We start from the raw sequence: 24232 nt of genomic DNA, 5'->3' as shown, positions 1-24232 counted from the left end.
GGAAGTCAGTCAATAGGGATTTCTGACCAACATTTTGGTCTTGTTGGGAGCATACTTTTGTCTACGTTGGAACCTATTTAGATATTTGTTGGAAGGGCAAAGTGTACCTTCCGATTTGTTCACAATCCTTTCACAGAGTGTGTTGTCAGAGATTAGCATGAAACCTATGAAAGATGCTGAGACAGACAAGATTGACAGAATAGCTTAGAATCTACTCAGTGATAGGCAAGAAAACGTTAATATAACAGAAGCTATGATAGACAAAATAGCATGATGGAATAGAAGTTATAACTGCATCTTTATAATAAACAAAAAACCATAGAATTTGGAACACAAACAATAGGTCCAGTTAGGATTAAAACCTAGAAAGTTCTCCTAATAGAGCTTTGATCACTGCCAAAATCTAGGTCAACAACATTTCCTCTCATGAAAAATGGCATCCCCTTGTTCATTTGTCTTCTTATGTAATGCAAGCATACTAAAAGCATAATAAAGACTATTCTCTTCTATGAAACTAATGCTATTCTAAACATCCAGCATACTTCAATCCATGCTACAACATCTAATATTTAGAAGAAATCTTGCATTCCTATGTTGTACACAAGAAAGAAATTATCTTAATGTCCACAAATAATCAAAACAGATAGGTAGGACTCATAAATCACAACCAATTATAAAAGAGTAGTAATATTGTAGAAACACATTATGTTATTGTAAGTAACTAAACACAAGAAAGATCACATTACTGATCCTGTAATTTCCATAAAGAGGGGTCTCGAAAGAGGCTTGAAAGATTGAATAAGAAACATTATAGTGTAATCCATATCGTAGTTTGAAGACTCTCCAAGTACTCTGCAAAATCCCGATTCCCTGAGCTAGCCAAGTTGTCGACCAGACTCCTGCGCCAAGTCTGGCCAAGTCTTGGAGAGTACTTGGCTGAGTCCTACTCCAAGTCTTCAAATCTAGGGTTCAGACTCCTGAGTCTTGAGGGAAGACTCTTCTGCCTGGCACTTGGACATAACAGCCATGCTTTTTTAAATGAAATTTCGACTCTTTTTTGGTCACTTTTGGCTCTTATTCACCCATTTCACCAAGTGAAGAATCAACTTAGCAAGAAGACAATTTTTAAGCATTCAAAGTTGATCGAATCATCAAACAAAAGAAGTAGAATTGGATGCAATGGAGGAAAACAAAGACACCTTTGAAAAAACAATATATTATCATTTTGATACTAACTTGTAGTTCAAGGCTTGAAAAATTAAATTACACTAGGAGGGGAAAGACAAATAAAGATTGTATTTTGTTGTTTTTTGAATTTTGACATATCATCATATATAAATAGTTATAATGCTGTTATTATAATTTCGTTGTATTGCAATGCATTGTTTGACTTAGAAACTATTAAATTTCAAATTTTGAGAGTTTGAGGATAATATGATATGTAATGTTTGACAAATTGATAGTCAGATTACACTTTTATGTGCTCTAAATGCATTTATTTCTTTTTTTTTGGTGTAATTATGAGGTTTTTGTTTTTGTTGAGTTAGTGTCAAGTTTTTTGCCGAGTCCCACGTCCAAGTCAAAATTTTGGGCTGCCATGTCATGTCCCCTCTCTGATCATTATATATATAAAGTCTAATTGAAATAATTATTATAAAAATTATTTGAAATTCATTAGTTATTATTATTTAATTAATATTTATTATTAAATATGAATAAATGAGTTTTAATTTGAAGTTGAAACTTATAAGCATTCACCATTTATTCACATAGTAACGGCTAACCTATACTGACTTTCAAATTGTCAAGCGTAATATACATCAGGGACATTACAGAATCATCATCCATAGCTATGTTGCAGAGAATGATCGAACTCAGTATTGCTAAGGAATGTCACCCTTGACCAGCTATAATAATATTTTTAATATAATTGATAGACAGCGACCAATTCTCATGTGGTCAGCAAGTAAGGAATGATATTATTATCATGAACAGCGATATTGATACGAAAGACATTAATAGTGATTCGAACATTACTAGGAGTGATTAAGATTAGCGTTGAATATCGTTAATTAGTCATAAAGACTATCGATTTAAGGAAAGAGTTATTGTTTATGCAGAATTAAGGGAATATTGATAAGATCAACAGCGACAATCTCTTCCAATGGCCGCCACGCACTTACAATGTCGATTACCCTCAGATGATTACAACTCCATATCCTTTAACTATATTATCTAATCGATAATTAGAAAGGACATAATAATATCGATCGATATTATGGTTAGCGATCTGTTTAAGAAGACAATGATTAGTAAGAAGGATAATTGATAACATAATGAAAGGATATGACTGTTCCAAATTAAGAGATGCACCCAATCAGCATTACACGATATTTGATGGAGGTTTCAAACTCATTTGCTGGGGGGAAGATTTATCGGAGTTCTAATATATGTATTCATAGTGGGATCCGCTCGATGGAGTAATTGCCTTTGGCATCAATCAGGTTGTACAGTTCGTAGGATGTGAATAGAAGTAGGAAACAATTTCAAAAGCATCGCTCCATCTCATCAACAAGGCCCATCGAATCGGCCTTTACCAATCATCCATTGGACAAGTCTTGTGAATATTAAATAAGGAACCAGTATCATAGCACCCTAGAGATAATATCTATCTCACCGTTCGAACTTAATAATAATATAATCTCTAATTTGACATGGTCATTCTATTGGTAACTCCCACGAATCAGAACAGGTCATAACTGATATTAAGTTACCGGTGGTAACACCCTTGCTCTTGATGGTATGCATAGGAGTGTACTTAGTATGAATGCTTAATATAAGAGGCATGATAATGTTCTTATGTAGAACTTAGTAATAATATATATATATATATATATATATATATATATATATAAAATCATAAAGGATAATATAATCATTATAATTACTATAATATATAATATAATACCATATGAGAATAAATTAATTATATATATATATAGAAGTAAAATTGAGGTTATCAATCAGATAAAATTATCAATTCGATATAAGGGAAAGATTATGATCGGGTTCATGTTATGAAGCTTTGTCTCCTAGTCAAGGTTATGGTTAAAACAGTCCTAAACTAGTAGGGGACATTACATGCCAAGTCAAGTTCGAGTTCAAGTCTTCAAACTATGATCCATTTACGTGATGCTATATTTGATTGTGAAATAACAATCTAAGTAAACACCATAGCTGTACAAAGTTTAGAACAAGGGAGAGGGGTGATCTAGCCTAAATTTGGGGATAGTGGGGAGATGGTGATCACTGTGCAAATATATAAATATATACACATCCAAAGTGAAGGTTTGGAGACAAAGCTCATAGTAGAGTCAAAGGGAGCAGCTGCAAATCTTGAAGATCATGACACACTCCATTGTCATAAGTTAATCATGATGCTTTTTCAATAACCAAGTCCTCACTATTTTTAACCAGTTCTTCAATCTTCAAAGAAATAATGGTGAAATTGGAGAATTTGACGAATCTAAATGATGAGGGTTATGTAGCTAAAGACAAGAATAGTCATTCTTGAATTTTTCTATTTATTTTGTTCTTTGTGTTTTGGATTGAGGGTGGGATGCCTTTTTATAGTTTTTTTTTAGTGTTTTGGGTGCATGGGGCCAATAGGACTTTTAGGGTTGGGACTAGTGCCCTTTTTCTCTAAAAAATTCCTTCAAAAACTTACCTTTTTTGACGTTTCAGGCATGAGAGATGGCAACAAGTTTTTGGGACATTTGAGGGATGTGATGACACTTTGTAAATCTTGATAATGCCTCAACATTCCCTCAAAGGTCCAGTTGATGTGTTTTCTATGACACCTCAAACATAGAATAAAATACCAAGTATTATATCCTCTCTTGAACAACGAAATCTCAAATGCTAAACAATGTGATAAATAAGGTAACCCCAAGGTTTACAATGCAAACAATGTGACTTTTTGATAGATGGACTTAGTGAAGATATGTGATTTGCTAATAATCACAAAGGGACTTACACTTAGCTGGAACTTGAACTAACTTAACTTCTACCAAACAAAGATAAAAAGGAAAAGGATAGAGAATCTAATTAAAAACCTAACAATGCAAGAAATGATTGTTGACTTAGTGAAGCCAAACCAAGCTTTTAATTGCCACAAGGAAACAACTACACAAAGATGGTGCAAACTCCAAAGGGTATGCAAGTGATTTTCATATCACTTATGCACATCAACACCATGAACAATGAGCATAGAGCAATTGCATTTAAGCTTCTAATATGAGTTCAGACTCAACATGCACTACAATTTGCAATCAATAAATTCCAAATGGTATGAACACATAGTTCACCATTAATCAACAATAAGATCTTTCATTCAACTAATAAACTCCATGTAAACAAATCTAAAACTTGAGAAGTAGAAACCATGCAACATGTTCAAACTCATACAAAGATCCACCACATCTTCAATGAAAATCATGTATTTATTTCGACATAGTCTTAGCAACAATCACTAGTCTCCTCCTACTACTACTTATACCGCTAGCTCCTAGTCTATTAACTATTCTCTATTTTTCCACTATTCCTCTATTAACCTTTATAAATGAGAAGGCCAAGCCTTTTATAGAGCTCTCAATTACAAATGAAGATCTAGGATTGACTCTAAATCAATGGTCAAGATAATTCAAAGAAAACCCTAATTGGGGTAGTTACAACAACCACCACCTTACATTTAACATCACCCAATGAGAAAATTACAATCCTTTCGAGGAAAAAGACCAATGAGAAAATTGAGTTGTTACATTGTATTTAATGCCTTCCACTTGTATAGTTGTTGGTGAATCAAGTTCGATGAATTTGGTCATGTTGACTTGGAATAACTTGATTGGTTGGATGACTAATCGCCACATCAACTTGCTTATCTTTTAACTTTCAACCCATTGCTCTTTGTAGCAATATCTCTTGATACTCAACATTATCTAGCCTTTTGACTGATTGTGATGATTCATATTCCCAAATTGCCTCATCTTTGATCAAATCTTTCACATTTCATCCTCATTCTTGGCATCCTCCTTTGTGATGTTTATGACCTTGATATCATCTTGCCTTCTAACTTTCTCCATGTTGTAACATTTTTCTCCATCCTTGAAATCTTGTCTTGAAAATCCTTGAATCGCTTCCTTGTCTTTGGACTTCATCTTGAAATGTGAATCTTGTCTATTTTGGTGTAATTCAATCCTTCATCCTAAAGCAATCCTTGAAAAGCTCCTTCTTTATCATCCTTGTGGATTCCTTGATATTGATTCTCCTCGCATTGTTGAGTTCCTTCCTTTGATCAAAGGAAATCCAAGGTCCTCGTAGAATCTTCCTTGTGATCCTATTGAATGCCTTCCTTGAAGTGTGAATGTGGTCCTTCCTGTTTCGCCATCATGCTTCCTTAATGGCTTGGAATTCTCTTTCTTTGACACCCTTCACCTTGTCCTCTTGAATATCTCGGACCTCGAGCTTCTTCGCATTGTTGTTGTAGAGCTCTTCATATTGTAATGTCCTTTTTTGTCCTCCTCAAACATGTTGATTTTGTCTCCGAAACCTGAAAAGAAAGAGAACAGTTTCAATCATAGTTGTAAACAACATCAATGATTACAAAATTTGCTTCACAAAAAGCCTTAAAAATCTGTAATTGACACTTTTGTAATTAAAACCCCTGTTTCAAATCTGGAAATGATATTTGAATTAGTGAGGAAATTGCTTAAATTTGCATATAAATTACTGGTTTTAATTGTAAGGAATCGCCTCCCTTTCAAAATTCAATATTTATCCCCTTTCTACTTGCCACTCAACACATGGGTCTGATTTGTTCTTTAACAAAATTTGTCTTTGAATCCTGATTTGATGATGACATCTACCTCTAGATTTCATCATCTGGATTACGGATCACACATCATACCATTTGAATCTTGAATGTATAACCTGAATTTGCACCCTTGATCTGGAATTAACATCTTAGACTTGGAATTTTATCTGGAAATGAGGTTTTCAAGTCTGGAAAAATGCACTTTCAGGTCTGATTTGGCATCTTCAGGTCTGCTACAATTCTTCTTTTTCCACTTCAACCCCTGGCCACTCCCTCCTCCCCCAACACTTGCTTGGACCTGATCTCTTTGCAGAAATTCGCACCTCTATATCTAGTTCCAGAAATTAGCCTTGCAATTCTGATTTGTCTTGACAAGAATTGCTTCAAATCAGCTGGGAAATTCGCCCTAAAACCATATGCTGATTCAATCCTTTAGGTCTTGGACCCGATTTTCTTTGAAAAATCTGCTTTAATTTGCTTGCCTCCTAGGTCTGCTGGAAAACTTGCTCCAATGTGCATTGAATTGTTTTGACTTGAGGAATGAATGGTGCTCTTGAATCATCATATATATGCGCTCCACCTTCAATGACTAATTAGGCTAACCTAGGAAGTAGTATATTTACATTTCAATTTGAATTAGCCCTTATCAAAACGGCCAAGCATGATGTCTTTGTAAGTCGGCTGTCCTTGTTTGAATTGATGTTGAATGGTATATATATAAGGTGAAGCGCTTACCTTGGAATTCTAGTTAGGAACTGAATTCAAGCAAAATTTTATGTTGTGAATGAACTCAGCACCCAAGCATTCAAGCATTCTTCATTGGAAATTGGGAGTGTGAATGAACTCTAGGAGGAAATTTGAACTTGTGAAAGAACACAAGACCTGAATTCTTGGTGGAGAGTTGCGTTGTGAATGAACTCAAGAACCCTTCCCCTTGGCGGAAAATTAAGTTGTGAAGGAACAACACACCCAAATGCAAGTGGAAATTTTCACTTGTGTAAGAACTAAACACTCAATGCTTGTTGGGATTTTGCGAGTCTAAGGAACTTTAGGGCAGAAAATTGAGGTGTGAAAGAACAACTCATGGGAATTTTGACTTGTTTAAGAACAAATGATGGGGAATTTGAGGTGTTCTTTCACAATCTTAACCTTAAACATGGATCACCTATCCCAACTTTGGAATTCCATATCTCAACCTTGGAATTTCTGATTTCAATTTGGAATTCTTTTACTTCCACCTCTTCATTTTCAACTTCTCTTTAACAACTTTTCCTTTCACATCCCTCAACTCCCTAATTATCAAGCAAATTTCCTCATGTTTCCACCTTATGTTAAGTTGGCCACCTCACCTATACTCTTCCTAGGCGGGATTTCCAAGTGTGAATGCACTCTGGAACCCATTGCTTGGGCAGAGATTCAACTAGTGAAAGAACTGAAGAACCTAAGTGTTGGGCAGAGATTTCACATGTGCAGGAACTCATGAAAGATTTGTGCAAATATTTCAATTTGAAATTCATTCATAAGATCCCTCACCCAACTTGGAACTCCTCATCTTTCCAATTTCAATCATTTCACATGTTAAGAACAAATTTTCTCTATTTTCCCTCTCCTGTCAAAGTCAGAGAATCCGACCTTGACAAGGAATTTTCCTTGTCTTGATTTTGGATTTCCAGTATTTTCCTTGACAACTTTTCTTGTACTTCTACAAAATTGGCAACATTGTGAATTTCGCCTTCAATTCTTAATTTTGACGTTCACTCGTGGATTTCAAACTTGATGAATTCGTAACTTGGTCACACCCTAAAGGCAAGACGCTGCACTCTAAGACATTTCAAGGTTTGATCAACAAGTTCCCTCCCGGACTAACAAGACATCACTACCTCTCACAAACAAAGGCTAAGAGACTAAAACTATTGCCAAGGTAAAACAAAACTAAACAAAACCTACTAACCTAAGAAGTAAAGAAGTGGGGGTCCCCATTTGCAAAGGGGCGTGTGTGTTTACAACACAACAGTTCCCACTATGAAGGCAGCTCTAGAAATGTCCCTGGTCTTGGTGGCAATTAGGAGCGAGGAGCATGGGTGAATGCATACTCTTGGTGTCTTGTTGTTCTTAGGACATTCTCATCTTAGAAACAACTTGTTTTTGGGAGGACATTCTCATCTTAGAAACAACTTGTTTTTGGGGGGACATGTCCCTTGGAACATTGTAGAGACAAGTTCAAGAGAAAGATGAACAACACAAGAGGGCCTAAACTAAAAGAGGGGAAATTTCAAGCTATAAGATAAAGGAAAGTATAGATGGGCTTGTGGGGGAAGGAACCATTATATTTTGTTATATCACTACAAAAGGTCCCAAGTAAGATTTGTAAATGCTTATAGGGCAATGTCCAAGGTTAAGGGGGGTCAAGCTACAAAATCTTGGGAGGAAGTCATGTAATTCCCTTAGAACCTCTCCTAGCATTGAAGGTTAATAAACCTTTGGTAGTGGATAAAAAGGTAGTAATACTTGTTTGTATCCATGACCTAGGTTGTAGATAGGTTGAAAGCCCTTAACATTGAAGTGAAGTACATCCACTCTTCTTGGAATGAGACCAAGGGATTGGAGTGCTTTGGTAGTGATAAATAGAGGAACATCATAAAGGAACATCAAATAAAAAAATAGAGGAACATCCTCTCACTAATCTATCTTCCTTTGCCCATAGTGCAACCATATCCTATGGGTACATAATGCCTTTGATTTTCCAGTGGGTTGAAAGAAAGAAGTAATCAACTTGACAACTTTAGTGTTTGCTTATATGGAGCCCAAAACCCCTCTTCTAACCTCTTTCTTTTTGAAAGAAAAAGTTTATAATATTGATGTCTTGGAGTTTCATTGAGGTTCTAGAACTCGTGTCAAATGTCGACAAAGTTTCTCCAACCCTTTTTGAATGTGAAGGAAGATACTTCTCAACGCTCTCGATAAGGTTTTCAAAACCTCATTGGGCTCAATGAGCTTTTCATAGCCTTTTAAGAAAGTAAAATAAAGATTTCTTGGCTATGTTATCAGGAGTTTCAAGTAGTTTTAAAACCATTGTCGAAGATTGAAATCTACTCTCAAACCATTAAAGGGAAACTTGTATGTTGATGAATGAACATGATTCTAGAACCATAGGCAAGAACCGACAAGGTTTCCAAAACCTGGCTAAAATTTGGCAAGTGACAAAAGGAAAAGGGACCTCATTGTAGACACACTCAAGCCAAATCAAGAGAAAAGGAGTCTAAAGGACACTTTTAAAAAATGCCATTAGCAAATCATTAAATGATAAAGGAATCCCAAAACAAGTTATAAGGCAAAAAGGGGAGTTATTTAATAAAACATGATCTCGAGATTAAACAAATATTGCAAGGGCACGTCTTGACAAGAGATTCAATGTATCAAGGAGTTTTCATAAAGAATAAAAGGCAGATATTTCTCAGTTCAAAGGTACTCAAAATGTTTTGTTCTCATACTTCACTATCTTGCTTGAAAAGAAGGAAAGTGTCGTTTTAAGAGAACGAACATTTTTTTTCTATGAAAATTTATCCTTTTCATTAGTTCCTATCAAGATATTAAATACCTCTAGATTTGTTTTATATTATTTTTTAAAATATAGTTTGCTCCCTCTACAGAAGTGCCCTAATAAACATGAAATATAAATAATTAGGATATGAAACTTTGTCATTTTTGGAGATCTCATTGTTGAAGATAGGAGACACAAAATTAGGACATGTAAATCTTGAAGACTTATAGAGATGAACAGAAGAAGAGAATATACTCCTATTGCTCAAAAGTTTGTAAATGGCAGACTTCCCAAGTGGGTGGATGGCGGACTTCTCCAAGTGGCTGGTTTCCCAATGGTTGTGCAATGTTCTAACCTAGTCTTAGAGTGTATGAAACATTATAACCCCCAAACTAGAGAAAAAAGAACAATTGATGACAAATTAATAGTCTTGATGTATTTGTTCATCGTTGTGATTTGTGTTGGAGATCAGTTTATAGATTGGGGCAGTATCATCAGTAACAAATGTCATAACCAACCTACGCGATTTCAATTAAATAGATAGTTTTATGTCTTTGTACCTTTTCTATGCTATTGCTAGTATGAGAGCTTGGCCAGGGCTGGTCACTAGAGGATTTTTTTATAATAACATTCAAATTTATAATCATTACTCGCAACTTTAGTTGGAACATAGCTTCAAAATCTTCAGAAGGGTAAATGATGCATTGGCACTTCTCATTATTAGAGAAAACAAATGTGATATGGGAGTAAGATTGTCCTCAAAAGAAACAAAGTTAATCAGTACCTACAGGAGCTATTTCATCCAATTTCAAAGATTCAAAGATTTACTTACATCAAAACTGGAGGATTTGATTGTTATCCTTTCAAATTACCAAGATATGTACGTGATAAATTGGTCCTTACTGAAGCGTGCAGGCAAATTGGTGAAGTGAATAAAAAGTGTTAAGGAACAAGGCAGGAATCCCCTTCCCCATCGGAGTTGCACATTATAAGAGTAGATCATCCTCTAATGTACTGAACATTGAAAGATCTTTGGTAAAGTTTACTATGAATTTGCATACTATGAGATTCCCTTTTGATAGTAGAGATTATGTTAGAAATAATTTGCACCTCAGACCTAGACGATATCATTTTCTTCAAATGGAAGATTATTGGGCAGTTGTGAAAATGACTATGAAGTCAAGAAAAGAGATTGGATGAGGTTAACATTGCAGCAGATAATAGATTTCAAATTGATTTGCGACATTAAGGGGATTGAAGATGATGAATTTGATTTTATTGATCCTGTTTATTTTAAAAGGATTCAAATACAACCACTTCCACCAATCAATTGGGCTGATAAAGAAAGAAAATCTTTAGATAAAAGAACAACATTGGTTCTCAAACTAGCAAGAGAGATTCCTCGAAGAAGAAAGAGAAAGGTCAATTCAAATCGTATTCTTCTCATTCTTCACCCTTAGCCAGTTCTCAAAATCTTGGTGAAGGAGGCAATGATGAAGATCCTTCAAAGAAAATAAAACCAGAAAAAACATGCAAGGGCAATCTGAAAGGAAAAGCAAAGAAATTGGAGGTGAAGAGGAAGAAACTAAATACTATTCAGGAAAAAAAGGACGAAGAACTCAATTGATATCCCTCATCTCCTTCACAAGTGAGTATTTCTCTATCTTCTTCATCTCATTCGTCACCAATTTCTTCACCTCCACATTCCCTTCAAACACCTTCCATGCCACCAAATCCTTCTTGCCAACTTTGTCACCTGATGAGACATCTTTTGATAATGTTTTGCCTCCATTTACCACACCTCTACCCATGGGGTCACCTCCATCTTCCCCAAATGTTACAAAACAATCCACCCGATTTTTCCTCTTCCTGGCTACAACAGACTTTATAAAGGAAAAGAAAAATGACCCAGTTGTTCCTCAATTTGATGTTGTTGCAAATTTGTTTCAGAAGTCCCCTCAGCCTTAGAAGACTAATTTGATGCTGTTACAAGTTTGTTTCAGAAGTCCCCTCAGCCTTAGAAGACTAAAATGACATCCAAGTCGATGAAAAATTCTTCCTCTAAGAACATGTATGTAGAAGTAGCTTAACTGTGGAAAAGGATATCAATGAAGTAGAAACAAATTTTACTTTCACCAAAGTTGATCTTGATCCTTCTTCACATGATGGGGATATTCACAATTTCCAAGTTTCAGCTACTAAACTGGTAGAAAGAGTTGAGAAAGATAAGCACACCAAAGATCAACTTGAACAACAGGTAAGAGTCTTGATTTTTTATCTCATATCTATGATAGGCACTTCAACTCAGCCATTGGATACACTAGATACTTCTTTTGATCCCAATTCAAAAAAGCAATAAGGGTATCATTGAAAAAGAACTAAAAATATCAGTCTTATGGCAAAGTAGCTAAAAACTGGGTCAAAGAGATAAAAGCAAATGGGGTTAAATTCATTGAGGAAGCCAAAAAGATATATGATGAAACTGATATTAGGAGAAAGGAGGTCGAAGAAAAAATAAACACTGCCAAAAGAGGAATCTATATGGAATAAAGTTACTAAAAACCTCAAAGAAACGATTGAAAATAAGTAATGATACAATTGTTACTGAACACGACTTTTTGAATGCCAATGAGAACCTATGCCACCTGTTGTTAGAAAGTATAGAATGGAAGATGCTGGCAATTAAATAGGATGGTATAGAGAAAAGCAAAAAAAAATTAGAGTACGATCAGCTAAAGGGGGAAATGCAGAATGACTATTTTTCCATCAGTTCAAATATTCAAGCAAAGGATTATTCTTAGGTTTTTGATGTTGTACTATCGAGCAGAATTTCAAGGTGATGATTGAAAAACAAATCTTCGATAAACAGGTGTCGATGTGGGTTCAATTAAGCTTAGTAATGTCGATGCTGCTCTTGCTCATTGTGTTGCTCATCTTTTAATATTTCAAAACAAATTGGAAAGCGTTCGGAATAATAGGTTTTTGTGGAAAATTCAGACAAGTAATGTCAATATACCAAAGCACAAGCATATTGCTTCGGCTATAAGGTTATTTTGTGTCTATAAAATATGGGTTTTGGATAAAACACAACAATCTCAAGTGCCAAGATCGCTCCTAGAGAAGGATAAAGAGAATGTGGATTGAGTTATAGTTCCTCCAGAGCTTGATACTTATTTTATTTTCTAAAACTATACAGGTTATAAAAATGCCTGTTGTTTCTAGAAATATTGAAGAAAATATAACCATTTTTTGTTTATTATTAATTAAAAGAATCAGTTGCAATTGAAAAACCATATATATTGCCAATTGCAAATGAAAGGAATCAATTACAATTGAAAAGCCATACATATTGTGCCAATTGTAAATGAAAGGATCTTTTCTTAATTTAGAGAAGAAGTAGTTGAAAGGTTGGATACACTTTATATGGAAGCGGAAAAGTCAGTGTGCTCTACAATTTCAGATATGAATTAGTTTATTTCTAACTTTCACTTTTTACAAGGCGGAATTGAAAAAAAAAATTAAATTTGCATTGTTTTTTGACTTTACAGGCCGCCCAGCCGCCCAGGTTCGACTGGGTCCACCCGGGTTCGACTGGGTTCGACCAGGGTCGAACCCACTCTGGGTTTTTCGAACCCTGGTCGAACCCAGGTCGAACCGGACCCGTACCACGGACCCGGTCGAACCCGGACCCGTACCAGGGGGGCCCAGAGGCGAACCCATTGTGTATCTTATTCTATTCTTAAGGTTTATGCAATTTGGGTTTAAGTTAAAATGATTTCTTTTGGCCCGTGAACCAGAAAATCATCTGATACCTTAGTTGCATGGTATATATTATTATTCAGAAAGACAAATCTTTGAATATTATCTCTTTAAATTGTAAAATCTAAAGGTTGTAATATTTTCCTTTAGCATGTTAAGACGTTTCTTTCTCATAATAAGCCCATGCCTTTATTTCTTTTTGGTGTAAAGCATACCCAAAAATCATAAATTATATCATATGAGGGAGCTGCCCCTCCAAATGCAGAGGAAAGTTGTTAAATAATAACAACTTCTCCAACTGTTGGTTCATTTGCTGCTGCTCTTTGGGCATTTCAGAGTTATTTTTCAAACAAAATTGCAGTGACAAATCTGTTAACTAACATAGGGATGAATAACAGCACAGTAGAGAATTATTATTTTAGTGTTCATTGTAGATAAATGAATGATAGCATTTGTAATTGCTTGCAACTTGCCCTAAATCATTGGTGGATGTCCTAAGAGCCGTGTTTCTGATGACATAATAGTTTTAAGATCAATACCTTGTTTGAGATGCAGTATTTCCCTAACAGGATTTTCATGTTAGCTCATCTTGGCTTCATCTCCTACCTTATGGGGCAGTATTTATATGCAGTTCCCTTGGAATAAATTTGGATTACATTTGGCTTTAGTGGACAGGCTATAGTTATCAAGTGATAATTCTTTTTATTTCGTGATCTCCAAGCTAAACTCATCCAAGGTCACAAGGGTATTGTTTTGGGGATGGATTTGGTAGTAATGAAATTGTGTTGTTCTATCAAAAATATGAGGGGTGGAAATAATAAGGGATATAAAAATGTTGTGAAAAGAATAGGTACTTACGATATATAGTGAAAATAGAGGGCGTATTAATTGGAATGGTGCGTTAGGAGGGGGTATCACTAATAGAATATTGGAGATAGAAGCAAGATTGGGGATACTCTTTAATACCCTGCAAATGCATATGCTATGCTATAGATTTACAAAATCAATCCCCTGTGGTCCAAGAGCTGTTGAGAGAGGTTGGTCTACCATAGGAGTGACTAATGGTCCTTACCAATAATAGCTAGGGTTCTATTCAAGTTGCTCATATTCAAATTGAGATTGCCAAGAAAAAGCCTATTGAGGTTCACAAGCATTTTAAATTTGCCATTTTATTTAGGACAGGCTGTTGGATCTCCTTTGTGATGACTTGGATCAGATAGCAGACATCTTAATGAAGTCACATGGCTAAGTTTGTTAGCTTGGATTTTAAAAGACTTTATTGGATTTCTCACAAATTTCATTGAAGGGTGTCTAGTAAATGTCTGCGTCTTCGTTGCCTGCTAACCTGTGTTTTAGGGAGAGTGGTGGTGGGGTTGGAGTTGGACAGTTATTCCACTCCTGGTGGTTTAACCCTTGTATTATGTCCCAATAGTAGTTTCATGAACTGATTTCCTTCCAAAATTGTTATTATCATCTCAAAAAAAGCCCCTTCTGAAACAAATCATCTAAAAATTAAGGCTATAGCATAGAGGTGCAAGCACCTGAGAGGCTCAAGTTTATAACATTTGACATACAAATAAACTACAGGGAATAGCATACCAACTTCAGAGTAAGAAGCGAGATCACACTTAAAGAATTTGACATAAGGATAATAGGGTCATAATGAAGTAGATTTTGAGGCAAAGACCTTTCAACAGAAATACTAGTTACAAGATATGAATGAACAACATTCAGAATTAGCATTGCCTGCATTTAGATGAGCTTTAATTAGAGGTAACCAGATGCTGTGAAGGAAAAACTTTCTCATGTTCAGTAAGGAGATAATATAGTATATGTGCAATTTGTCTGCGTTCATAATTTCTACATGATACTATTCCAGCATTTCAATTATGCACATGGCCAATGACGATTTGTTTTCCATTCTTTTGTTGTGCATTATGTTACTATTATATATAGATTATCAAACAAAAGTCCTATAAATAATTATCTTTACCAGTTTACTAAGAGTTTCTTGTGTTGGCAGGTGTTGGCTTTACTGCTACGTCCTCAGAAAGAAGCAAAGGTGCGAAAATATTGGAACTGGTATCATCAATGGTTTGGAAGACTAGCACTTTTCCTTGCTGCAGTAAACATAGTCTATGGAATACGTGTTGCAGAAGCAGGACAAACCTGGAAAGTTGGCTATGGCTTTGTGCTAGCTATATTGCTTCTTGTTGTGATAGTTCTGGAATCAATTTTCTGGATTAAATGGTTCAGGCGTCCTCCAGAGGCACCGGCTTTTCAAATGTATAATACTAATGCTTGATATTCATGCCTACAGAGTAGTTTTCAGATACCCGAGGGCATTTAGAAGTTGCCTTTAATCATCCTTGTATTACTGCAGAGCTCCCTATGGATGAGCTTCTTTAAATTTCTGCCCTTTTATTGTATTCCTCATTGGTTCAGTTGTAACATTTTTACTAGACTTGGATTGTATAGATCTTACATTTTCCTTACTGTTCAGCCAGCTTCGTAATGGTATTGATTGTGTACATTTCAACCTAAAAGCCTTTCTTTAACCATATCATACTACTACTCAAACATAAGTACAAGGTAAGTAAAATGGTTTCAAATAATCATATATCAGACTGATCTTGAATTCATATATGCAGAAAAGATGTGGAATTCCAATGGTATTTCTTTTGGGTCTTGACTAAATAAGCTCAAATAATGGGACAGTAGAAGGTATAGATTCATCCCGGAGTGCATGGAGTGGATGTACACCATTCAATACACCAGTTATTTGAGCCTCTTCAGGGAATCTCTTTTTGAAGTTGGATTTCATTTGCAATCTTAAAACAATAACTACATCCTAAAAATTAAGTGCAAATAAAATTCTATTTCAAGATATGCAGCAAATACAAGTTGAAATCAATGAGGACCTAATTTTGACAGTCAGCCCTGCCTGTCAAGCAAGTTGAAATCTTGTCACAAGGCCTAAATTTGACATTTGGGCCTGCCTGTCATGCAATATTTTTCTGATAATTATTCATTCAAAGTTGCCCTTCAAATACCAAGAGAAATTATTTCTATATATAGAGATAGAAATATCCTCTATAAATTTTGACAATTTGTCCAAAATCTCCACTTTTATGTAATATAGTCTTTGAATTTTAGATTAAAATATCTAAATATGACTATACAGCCATCAAATTTAAGTCCTCGTGATCAACTCAATCTTTTTGTCTAAATTGTTTTAATCTTGTATTTTATTAAATTTTATATTTATTTTAATCAACATGAATGCTGCAAGTAAATTTGCTCATATATAAAGGTGGATGGGTAAACCTTGCGCATGACATATTTGTCACTCGAAGATCATGATCGCAACCAATTGTTAAGTGGTAACTTTGGCAACTTCAACTAAGTTCAAGATATAGATTTAGCTTTTATTTTGGTTTAAGGAAGCCTAATTGTGGGTTTTATAGGGGCCAACTCCTATATTGTAATGAATCAATACATTAAGTATAAGTTAAAATTTGAGTACATATACTTCACAAAATTAATATAGTTTGATTTAGACACATCACACATTATTAAAAAAATCTAAAGGTTTAGACAGAAGAAGAACTTTTAACATCCACGAGGCTAAACATTTAGCTTTGCCATCATTGACTTTTGCATTTAAGTTCTTTTTGTATACAAGTTGATGATGAGCTCTCCCAATTTCTCAACAAATCCCTCATTGAAAAGACTGAACAAAGAACCAGCTATCAAAACATTATCATAGTTGCTCCTGATGTCTTTATAAGCATCACACTCCAAAATGAAGTGGCTTTCAGATTCAACTGCCCTGAAAGTGCAAAAGATACAAACCCTTTCTTTCCAATTTTCTTTTGGCCTTTTCCACTATCTCATTTCACATCGGAGTTGATGAGAGTTGGTTCTCAATTGAGCAATAAGGATTTTGGCTCTCCAAGAAATACAAGCCTTTATGTATGCTTTTTGAAAAAGATCACATGTGGGATTGAACTCCTCAATATAATAACTCTTTTTTCTCCCTAGCTCTTTACTCCAATTATGCTTACTAAACTTATCTATAACAAAAGCCTTAATCTCTTTTTTGCATATAGGGCACTTATTTAAATAGATATTCTATTTACTCATCGATCTGTTGTTTTGTCTCATCCATGTCTTCTTTCTTTTGCTCAAGTTGTCTCCAAAAACAATCTTAAGCCATCTACTTGTTTTCATTTTTTCAATTCTTTTTAAATATCCTATGACATGCATCACTCAACAAAATATCATAGTTAATTAAACTTTTTAATTTTAAACTTGCTTGTGATCAAGCGCTTTTGAATTTTCTCAATTTGTTTCCACTTTGAAATAGAAGTGTTGCTAGCCCATAATTCACACCCATATAGTACAACTCGGAGCACAACAAGGCCAAAAAGAACCTGAGTAGTTTTCCAATCCCAAAGTTCTACCTCCCTACTATTAGAATATTTAATTATATTTTAGTCACCTATATTTAGTTCCTTGTTTAATGGTCATTTAGCTTTTTAGTTATTAGCTTTTAAGCTTTATTTAGCATTTAGCTTTTTCTTTTTAGTTAATTAGCTTTTAAGCTTAATTTAGCTTTTAGCTCTTGAGTGTTTTACTTTAACGTTATGTTCTAATTATAGAACATCGTCTTGTAACCTCTATATATACATGTGTATATCGTTCAATGTAATTATCCGATTATTAAATCATTCATTCAATTTATTTTTCATGGTATCAGAGCGGGTTGATGGGATTTTTTAAAGTTTGGCAAATTTTTTAATAAAAAATCATGGCCTTCTTTGTGGAATATTTTCCAGATTTTTTTTAATTGTTTTAAAAAAAAAAAACGATTTTGCTTTTTTGAAGGTTTTTTTAGGGTTTCGAGGGTTTTGAGGGTTTCTGGTTCGTGGGTGAAATTCTTTGTGTTGGGCAGCAGTTCATGTTTTTTTTAGCATTCTGGAGATTTTTGGGCCTGCAACCTGGAGTTTTTTTTGCAGATTGAAAATTTTCCTAGAGTTTTTGCAATTTTCGACTAGGGTTTTGACCCTTCAATTCAAGTCGAAATTTTATTTTTCTTGCAGATTCTTGGTGGGTTTTTTGAGACCTCAACTGAATCGTCATCAGATTTTTATGGTTGCATCGTTTTCCATGCCTCGATTTTTGAGCCATCAGATCTGTATTCTGATTTTAGATTCTTGGTGGGTTTTTTGAGAGCTTTTCTGGGTTGATCTCATATTTTTCTGGTTGCCTCGTTTTCCATGCCTCAAATTTTGTGCCAACGAATTTGCTTTGGAATTTAAAAACAGTCAGCGATTTCTGCTAATTTTTTGTTTTTTTTACAAAAAAAAAATCAGAGGTATTTTTTTATTTTCTGCAAGTTATTATTTTTTTTAAATTATTTTCAGGAAAAATTTCAGGTTTAAAGTTTGTAGAAAATTTTAATTTCTGGGTTTCTTCCAAACCTCGAAATTCGTGCTAGAATTCTCCTCCAGGGTTTTAGATTTTTTGTGCAGCTGCTTCTATTCTGATTTTTGAATCAGATTCTTTTGTCTCATGCCTTCACTAGGTTGACCACGTTCAACCTCAGTTTTTGTGATGGCATCTTTGACCAACATCATGTTGGAACACAGAGAGAAGTTCAACAGCTGCCACAACACCTAGAAACAATGCATGTTCACGATATCTAAATATCGTTGCCTTGATCAGATTGATTTAGGCCAGACCTCGTCTTACAGGTCCCAGGGTTTTCATTATTTTTTCCTGAAAAATTGTCTGTCGGTTTTCTGATTTTTTCCACAAAAAATCATGGGAGGATTTTCACGAATTTTTCCTCAAAAATTGTTCGCAGGGTTTATAATTCTCTCTTAAAAATTATCTAATCTGTAATCCGTGATATTCGTGTAAGATTTTAATTATCTAGGTTTTACCCTTTTTTTCCACAAAAACGATGATTTGTAACCTCAGATTTCTTGGTTTTTTGATTTTCTCCTCAAAATCGTAAATTCTCTTTTCGAGGATTCCTATTTCAAGGTTTGACGGTTTTTTCCTCAAAATCGTGCTTTGTTGCAGTCAGTTTGGGTCGCACCTACCAGGGCGAACATCTGCAACCGTGGTATCTTGTAGTCAGTTTTAGAGTTGATACTCTTCTGCAAAAGGGTTTGCCGATTTTCCTCAAAATCATGGTTTCAGGTTTCAATTTGGTTACCCAACGTCAGGTTGGATGGATTCTGGTATTCTTGGTCATTAAAACTTTTAAGATCCAGGGAGGGTCTCCATTGCAGCAAAGTGTTCTTTTCATTTGTGATCAAAAGACCTGCAATGTCTTCTATAGGGTAGTTAGTAGATAGAATGACCATTAAGGAGGGTATTAGAATATTTAATTATATTTTAGTCACCTATATTTAGTTCCTTGTTTAATGGTCATTTAGCTTTTTAGTTATTAGCTTTTAAGCTTTATTTAGCATTTAGCTTTTTCTTTTTAGTTAATTAGCTTTTAAGCTTAATTTAGCTTTTAGCTCTTTAATCTTTTACTTTAACGTTATGTTCTAATTATAGAACATCGTCGTGTAACCTCTATATATACGTGTGTATATCGTTCAATGTAATTATCCGATTATTGAATCATTCATTCAATTTATTTTTCACCTACATCTGTTTTGAGGAGCATATAGTCATTTCCAACCTAAGTTCTCTTATTTTTGCAGCCGTCCCAATTTAGCTTGTTGTTGAAGTCGAATCCAAGATATCTGTACTCCTTGACTTCTTCAAGAATATTGCCTTAGAAGTGAAACTTATGCAGACTTGGCTTTCTTTTGTTAGAGAAATCATGATTTTAGTCTTGCTAATATTAACTTGCATCCCCACAACACTACAAAAATGTTCAAGGGCAAATAAGTGCTCTTGCAACTCTTGAGTAGAATTTGCAATCAAAATAAGATCATCAACATAAAAGAGAAGCCCTGGGTTACAAACTCCCCTAAGTGAACCACCTTGTGAATTTAACTATTCCTCGAGCTTATCAATATATAGACCAAAAAGAGTACGGGATAAACGGCACCCTTGCTTGACCCCAATGTCACTCCGAAAACTTTCTGAGATGCTTGCTAAAGATCTGATTTTAACTCTAACCTCATCATAAAGCCTATGGACAGCTACCCTAAGATGCAAAGGAATCTCAATTTCTTCCATTCTATGCCATAGTTTATCCCTAGGGATCGTGTCAAATGCCTTTTTAAAGTCAACATAACAACAAAAAGCTTCTTCCCTGTTCTCCCAAACCTTTTTGATTATGTGCCTCAAAGTGATGCCATGGTCAATTGTAGAGTGTTTAGGCCCGAAACTTGTTTGTCCTTTTGCATGCTTATCTTTTTCTTCAGCTCATGTGTTGATTCTCTTTTCTATCATGCTACCAAATAGCTTTGCAAACAACACGTTTGTCATAATGGTTCTATAGTTGGAAGTATTATTGATGTCATTACTCTTAAAAAGAGATATTACTAGGTTAAAGAACCATTCCTTGGGAAATCCTTGTGGCATGATGTTGTTGAATATTCTCATTATGTGAGGTGCAAGAAATCTCATCCCCCACTTTAGATATTCTGCTTAAGTTCAACCAAATCCTTAGCTTTACCAGCCCCCAACTTCTTAATACCCATCTCCACCTCTTGCATAGTGAAAAGCTTTTTGTGGTGCTGACCACAGGAGGAGGAACAACCTCTAATTTCTGCTCATAGAGTTGTCTTGCATATTCAAACCATTTTGTATCTGAAATTTTATTTTCAATTTGCTTTTCTAGGTTTGAGTTCTTTCCAAAAAGACTTGGTATTATTGTTTCCAAGATAGATTAGAATTTCATGTCTTGTGTTCATGAAATAAGCTTTTTTCTTCCTCAAAATCTGCTCATACACTTTGATATTCTCGAGTGACCCTTTCAACGTTTTCCTAGCAATTTTACATTCCTTATCAAACCAAGCATTAATCGGAAAACTATTTGTTATAGATTTCTTAATTTTTGCTCTTTTGCACTCATTAAGTGCACCTTGAATCAAATTTGTTAGCTCATGATTGCAGAGAGCTTGCAAAGAGGGACTCTTTTTCTTAAATAACCTCTCAAGAGAGTTCTTGAATGTAATACGGTTTTCACGAGTTAAAAGAATTCTACCCTTTAAAGGTCGTTGCTGGTGACAATTAATTTTCTCTCATGTTGCCTCTTTTCTACCCAATAAAAGCTTAAGTAAACGAGTTTATGATCTGATTTTAAATCCCAGTTTTGCTTACCAATCAAAACTTCCTATATCCTTTCAATAAAGCTCTACGAACAAATGATATAATCAACTACACTTGCCCCATTATATGTTTTGCAAGTAAAATTTCCTGAATCCTTCCACCTATCTAAACCATTGCAAATGATCGAGTCAGAGGTACCATGTAGTGTAAGCAATTCTTCCCCAAAGTGATTGCAGCCCTTGTTGTCTTTGGAGCACCTAGGCCATTGTGGATTGCTTTCTTTTGTAAGGCAAATAGGATTGCGGTTCTCTTTACTAAAGAGAATGTTGGCTTTCTCATTACCAGTCCTAGAATTGAAGTCTCCCACTAAAAGGATATCACTTTGCTGAAAAAACTTAGCAATATCCTTTTTTAAGGCTGCAAAAGGGTCCTTACAGTCTAGCCCATTGTGCTTGTAAATTTTTGAGACTTGAGGAGCAAAGTAACAAGCAGACTTGATGAGCAAAGTAACAAGCAACAATCCCGATGTTAATTTCAAATTCTGAAATCTTGAACCAAATATATTGTCTATTTGAATCTTCTTTTTCTAACTGAATACTGTGTCCTTTTTCTTTCACTACGACCATTATACCACCATGCCCTTTACCATTCACCGCTACCTTGTTCCAAACCACCAACTTTATGTAACCTTCAAACATAGGAGTCTTGCACCCTTCATGCTCATGTTTCCATGAGACAAATTATGTCTCTACCTTTTGCTATAGGCCCTAACTCAGGTCCACGTCTCCAAGGATATCCTCTACAATTCCAACAAACTGAGGTTAAGGGAACTTGGGTAGCCTTTGATTGCTATTTATTTTGGTACAAACAACTTATAGTTGACTCTTCACCTCTACTTTACCATGTTGACTTTGTTGTTTTACTACCCGCTGAGGAAGTTTCTGCTATTTCCTTATTACTAGCTTGTAGTCTTGTCTTGCTATAAAGTCTAAAATAAGAAATAATGCAATAACCGCTTTACCTTTGTACAACCAAGCCCTCTTATCTTCATCTCTTGTTGCTCTAATCTTTGCCACTTCCTCTCTTCTCTCTGCTAGCTGCATGACAATTAAGTCCTCATCTAAAAGGAGACAAAACCTTTATAAACTACTTTTTGCTTAGAAGTTGTTGTTTGTCATATACATTGCCAAAGCGACTTTTAAAGGCCTAGCCCTCTCATCACATAACTTTCCCACCCTCCAAGCTTGGCATTCGCCACGACATTTTGTCTTTTAAAAAGTCCCTTTTCTGATTAAGAGTGCTTTCATTTTTACAATAGTTTTTGATACCTTCGATAATGGCATTTGCCTCCCTATCTTGCTTTTCTTTGGACTCTCTTAATTGCTATCTTTCAACCCTATCGTCCACTTCTGCCTCCGTGTTAGTTCCTACTAACTTGGGCCTATGTTTTGGCTTTCTGTTGCTATACAATCATTGTTATTTTCCTTTGCCTTCCCTCCTTGACAATTTGTTTGCTAAACAGTATGTCCTTCAGCTGAGAGAATTTAGAGTTTCTTTCAACCCTATTCAACATTATAGATTCTTTCACGGTTTGCCAATCTAATGTCTTGCCACTCAAATTTACCCACCAAAAGGGCTTCTTGAAACATAGCCACCTGTTCTTTTAAAACTTTGTTGCTTTCCATTAAAAACTGATTTGCTGCTGCACACTCAAGGAATTTGCGGTCTCTTTCTTAGCATTTAAAAGCTCTTGAACATACAGGTTTGAAGACCAAGGGAGTGGCGTGGAGGTTGGGCTATAAATGCCAGATTCAACGTATTCACTTATTTCCATAGATTTTTTATCACAGCCACTGGGAAACAAAGATTTGTTTGAAGGAGTTTTGCTCTTATCACAGACATTTGGAAACATAGTATTTAGAGAGCCGCTAAATCTTTAGAATTGCAATTATTCTTACACTTTTACTGTCAGCAATTTTAACCTCAAATTCAAGGAAATCTCATCTAAAAGCCCTAACTACACTTTTATTAAAACAGAAACCATAGTAAAAAGATAGATGGTGAGAAAATTACCTCTCTCAAGGTAAGCCATATCCTACAAGCGGTTATTAGTCGACATTGATGGAGAGTCAGGAGAAGCCCTAGCATACAAACTCCAGGCATACAATACTGGCCTCCACTTTTACTGTAATGTCAACAACGATTTATTCTCTTGTGCACAAAGCACCAGTTTGACTCATGTTGGGCACCTAAAGTTCCCTTGATGAACATTAGCGACATAAACTCTGAATTTGAAGATTTGAGCTTGCCCTACCAAATGGAATATTGTGCCCCCCTCTCACACAGGACATCTTGCACAACAAAGAAGATAACTACCATAGATCTTGCAACCACAAACAGTCCTCCAACCAAGCTGATAGTTGAACCAGAAACCCCATTAAACTGCTACATATAACCAGCTCACACTAGCCTACATGGAGATAAATAATTCTTCTTTATACGCTCCTCATGAGTTGCCTGTGGGAGATAATGGTAACAATGCTTGGACCAATTCAATGAAATCATAATATAACTACTTCCCGAATAAAATGAAAATCATTCCAAAAGGGAAAATTTGGCATTGGTGGCGTAATCAAAGGCTCCCGAAGAAAATTAAAAATCATCCCAAAAGTGGAAATTTGGCATTGGTGACATAAAGAAAAGGCTCCACGTCAACCTTAAAAAGGTCGACAATCTTCCACTTGCTTGCATCCACACTTAATCTGGTGGAGAAATTATTTCTTTTGTAACAATGATTAGCTAAAAGGATT

General features: G+C 35.2%; 1 protein-coding gene and 1 long non-coding RNA gene across 2 annotated transcripts in view; one reads left to right on the top strand and one right to left on the bottom strand.

Annotated features, from left to right (window-relative positions):
- Positions 1–15674, top strand: part of LOC131034354 (cytochrome b561 and DOMON domain-containing protein At3g61750) — a 48070-nt gene extending 32396 nt beyond the window's left edge. The window contains exon 4 of the mRNA XM_057965823.2: positions 15196–15674. Coding sequence (XP_057821806.2) covers positions 15196–15477 — 282 coding nt within the window. The 3' untranslated portion in view covers positions 15478–15674. The remainder of the gene's footprint in view (positions 1–15195) is intronic.
- LOC131874667 (uncharacterized) lies at positions 651–24161 on the bottom strand. The gene is made up of 2 exons (XR_009372083.1): positions 23496–24161; positions 651–1004 (listed from the first exon to the last, which is right to left on the bottom strand). It is a non-coding gene; the product is annotated as an uncharacterized LOC131874667 (long non-coding RNA).
- Between the last annotated feature and the right edge of the window lie 71 nt (positions 24162–24232).

The sequence above is a fragment of the Cryptomeria japonica genome, chromosome 3, assembly GCF_030272615.1.
Source record: "Cryptomeria japonica chromosome 3, Sugi_1.0, whole genome shotgun sequence".
Taxonomy (NCBI): domain Eukaryota; kingdom Viridiplantae; phylum Streptophyta; class Pinopsida; order Cupressales; family Cupressaceae; genus Cryptomeria; species Cryptomeria japonica.
Note: the sequence above shows the minus strand (reverse complement) of the source record. Positions and strands in the feature narration are given on the sequence as shown.